At 25.9% G+C, this 4,255-nt stretch overlaps 1 protein-coding gene across 1 annotated transcript; it reads right to left on the reverse strand.

Annotated features, from left to right (window-relative positions):
• Positions 1–1,383: 1,383 nt before the first annotated feature.
• Positions 1,384–3,065, reverse strand: LOAG_13109 (hypothetical protein; the record flags this gene model as incomplete). Its single annotated transcript, XM_003148620.1, has 3 exons — positions 1,384–1,425; positions 2,357–2,451; positions 2,840–3,065. 3 exons carry the CDS (start codon positions 3,063–3,065, stop codon positions 1,384–1,386), a joined length of 363 nt encoding a protein of 120 aa, XP_003148668.1.
• Between the last annotated feature and the right edge of the window lie 1,190 nt (positions 3,066–4,255).

Raw genomic sequence — 4,255 nt, forward strand, 5'->3', positions numbered from 1 at the left:
GTCTGTGCCTAAGAATGAATCCTTTCAAATCAAACCGACAAACCAAAAACTTTTATTTCAATTTTTCTACAAATGTTAAGTTTTGTCATATAGTAAAAATAAACAATTTTTTTTTTTTGAAAGAAAACATAAGCTGTCGCCATATGTCGCATTTTTTTTCAGGAGTAGTTGATTTCAGTAAACTTTTTTGTGCAATCATTGTATCAATGAGTATCAAATGATCGTGAACTTGATATGTAAAGTTATCATCGATATCCACAATAGGCTAATCTTAGTGTTATCGAATGTAACAAGTGAAGTATAAGTAGCAAGTATAAGTCAGAAAATAGTAGTTCTAGTACTTTTATTATATGTGACATGGATTTGGACAATATTTTTGAAAGGACAAATAAGATAGTTGGAGAGAAAGAAATGATAGCTTTACTTACGGTTTTACAAGTAATAACTTTCTCCTACGATAGATGATTGTACAGTAATCATTTGCATATCACCTTAAATTGTGTAGTTTTGTTTGATTACAAGGAAATTATTTATTACAAATAATGTTTGTACCCTTTAATTTATACATTTCCAAAACCGCAGCAAAAAAATTGTGATTGGAAAAATTACAAGTGTTTCCCAGGTAGCATAATGTTCTGAAATATGGCTTATTGATTTCTTTACTTTTCTCTCTGTGATATGATAGTTGTTTATCAGTGAACCAGAATTCCCATCCTATTTCATGATTTCAGTTATTCTGTTTAATATATGCTTTACTCAAATTGTCCAATTGAAATACCGTTGTTCATTTCTTTCGCTTAATTTCATTCCTGTTGCTTTTGTATTAGCCAATTTGTTAACTCTTGTGTAGCGGTAACTTGTCCGGAACGTTCCGGAACGGATTTCATTGGTAAATTAAATTAAGAAAATCTTACGAAATAAACTATTTGCTGTTGCTTTAACGGCTTTCATTTGTGCTTTTGCATCTAAAATTTCAGCTTTTAATATCAGAGATTATATTGATATATTCCAGCATTAAATGTTCATATATAAATGAAATAGATTGGAAAGAATTACAATAAATTGCATTTAATGAAGGATTTATTCCGAACCAAAAATTGGATTATTATACGAAAAGATCAATGGAAGGATGAATATATGATTCATAGTTGATGGAAGGATTGATAAATAGTTAGATAAGTTACAGTAAACCTGATATTTTCGTTTTATTACTTTATCCTAAACTGTATTGAACAACGAAGCAATAATGAAAATCTTCCCATTTTCTCTTTCTAATCGAAGAGCATTCAATTTAAAATCACGTTTTGCAATATATTTCAAATCGGACAGTTGTTGTACGTTTCATAAAACAAAATTAATTGAAGAAATTCATTTCATTTCCAATTAGGAACGAACGTTACCATAATCCGAATATTCCAAATATTCCTAAAATAATAAATTTTTCAAAATTTCGATTTACAAGAAATGCATATTGCTCTATTTAAAAAAAAAAAATAATATCTGAATAAATGAGAAAATGAAATCGTTGTCTTTTTCTCCATGAAACCTATTTATGATATAGCTGCAAAATTATTATTAATTTGTCCTAACTTTGAACATCCTATATATGTATACGTGTCGCAGTAACTATGTGTCGCAGTGAACTACGTGTCGCAGTAACAAAGAAATCACAAGCTAATCTATAAACAATATTTGCATATTATCGAGACGATAATGAATGAAATCGGCTCATTTATATTGTTCAATTTTTTCAAAATTTTACTTTGAAAAGTTTTTAATTTCAATTTTCAACAGTATAGAATAGAAGAGTATAGTTTGAAAAGATTGCATTCTTTTATTAGTTACAACAAAAAAGGTCACCTGATTTATCTGTTTTGAATTGTCATTTTCTGAGGGCTAAAATTGATTTCATTAATTCTATTTGTATTTTCAATATTTATTATTGGTTTTCTTTTAATTCAATTATTTGAATACAACTTTCTTTTTGTTTAAAATGTACTTTTACACTTGACAATTAATGATCAAATGTACGAAATCAACAGTAGTTGAACGTATGAAGATAATAATCGTACTAGGCATAAGGTATGTACTACATTAATAACCGTACTCAACGTAAGTGTATATTACATTAATAACCGTATTCAACGTAAGTGTATATTACATTGACAATCCTGATGACTCTTTTTTTGCGGTACAAAAGTATTACAAAATTTCCCTAGAAATTAAATGAAATTTCTAAACCTCTCATGATGACAAATGTGACACATGACAGCTAACATACATATGCTACCATATTATAGGTGTATTATCGAAATATCTTAATTAGTACTACTAATTGTCAGAATTTTTTTTTTACCTCATCATACGGCAATTTATATCGACATATAACATAATAATTTTGAAAACGCGCATTACAATCGATATCAAAGCTGTAGAAAATTCTGAAGTACTCTAAAATGAATGATAATAAAAAGTTATAAAATTTTAGGAGCTTTTTTCAAAGTTTTTTTTACCGTATCCATTTATTCCTTTTGATCAAATTTTTCAACAAACTTATATTTATGAATTTCATTAAAAGAATTGCATTAAACAGATTTCAAAATTAACTTTTAAATAATTTAAAGAATGAAAATATTTTTCATCTAATTATAAACATTAAGATTAATTTGAATTAAAATAAAAATTAAAATATGAAATATTACTTATAACGAAATCTTATCATAAATGATTTTCAAGTTTATCAATTATTGATAAGAAATATTTTGATAAGAAGCATTATAACTCATCGAGAATTCATATGCTTTAACATTAAATATTCTTTATAAACAAGAAAGCTTACGTGTTGGTGGACTATAAAGAAAAACTCGTCTACAATCATCTGCTTTAAATGCTGAAAAATTTGACATAAATCCTCGATCCAAGAAATTATCATAATTGAATGGAGTATTATCAAGCCAATGATAATTATTATTGATATATGTTAATCCGATCAATAACGGAAGATCATTTCGATCAGCATGGATAAGCCATTTTTTCCGTTCAAATGCTAAACATATTTGTATCATATTATCATTTGATAGTGATAATTGTTTGATAAATGATATTAAATATTTGCATATCTTATAGTTGGATTGAAAACTAAACAAAAAAAAAAAAAAGAAAAAATGAAATAATTGTTGGTTTTTATTGTAAAATTTTCGAAATTTTAAGGTAAGAAGGAATGATAATTAATGTAAATACTTCGATAAAGCATTTTAACAAATTCAAATTCCTCTTTGTTACGAATTGAAACGCTTGTTATCGATGGAAAGTTTGATGATAATCGACATATATTTTCATCTGCTGTTCCAATATTTCCCAATTTAGGATCATCCGTTGTATTCTTAAAAAAAAGCAATATTGCAATTTATTAAATTTAAAAAGATTTCTGCAGCTAAAGTTTTTCAAATATTAAACATGAAATAATTCATTACATTCCGTGGCTTACTCTAACGATAGTAAAGAGAAGTGTCGATGATTTGAAGTAAAATGAAATAGCTTATTTAATTAGCTTAAAATGAGCAATTATTACCAATTATTCATTAAAGTATGATTAAGTGAAGCTAACAAAGCTAAATGTTAAAAGGATACAGTTGCATTACTATCTGGAAAGCATTCATGCAATATGGTATAAATAGATGTTTCAGTACTTAAATTACAACTTGGTTGACAAGTTGTTTGTCAATAAAATTCCGTTTACAATTTAGCATGAAATGTAAACAAGCAGATGATATCAATTACATATTACAGTATCATCTAATTACAAATAATGAATGTAACAATTAAATGACTAACACCTCGAGTAATCTTATGAATTTTATAACAATAAAAATCCGTGCCGATTTTTTTCATATGATAATTGATCGTACATTGAAATTTTCCTTAAATGATCAAAGATTATTGTTGTTATTTTTCATTTTTCTATTTTTAAATTAAAGTAATTCATTAAAAAAAAGCATTTTTTGACAAGAAAAAAACGAAACTTCTAAATCATATAATAATATACCTAAAAAGTTTTTTTTTATTAAAATCTAACTCTAACAATTTATTATTGAATAAGGTAAATATTAATATCAAGATATGATGAATTAATAGATATTTGAAAGAGTATACTAAGTTTTGCTATATGACACAAATAAAGTGACATAATTTGTCATCAGGATTATGAATATTCCATGTAAGTTTATGACACAAATAAAGTGACATAATTTGTCAA

This window comes from Loa loa (assembly GCF_000183805.2).
Source record: "Loa loa unplaced genomic scaffold supercont3.72, whole genome shotgun sequence".
NCBI lineage: Eukaryota > Metazoa > Nematoda > Chromadorea > Rhabditida > Onchocercidae > Loa > Loa loa.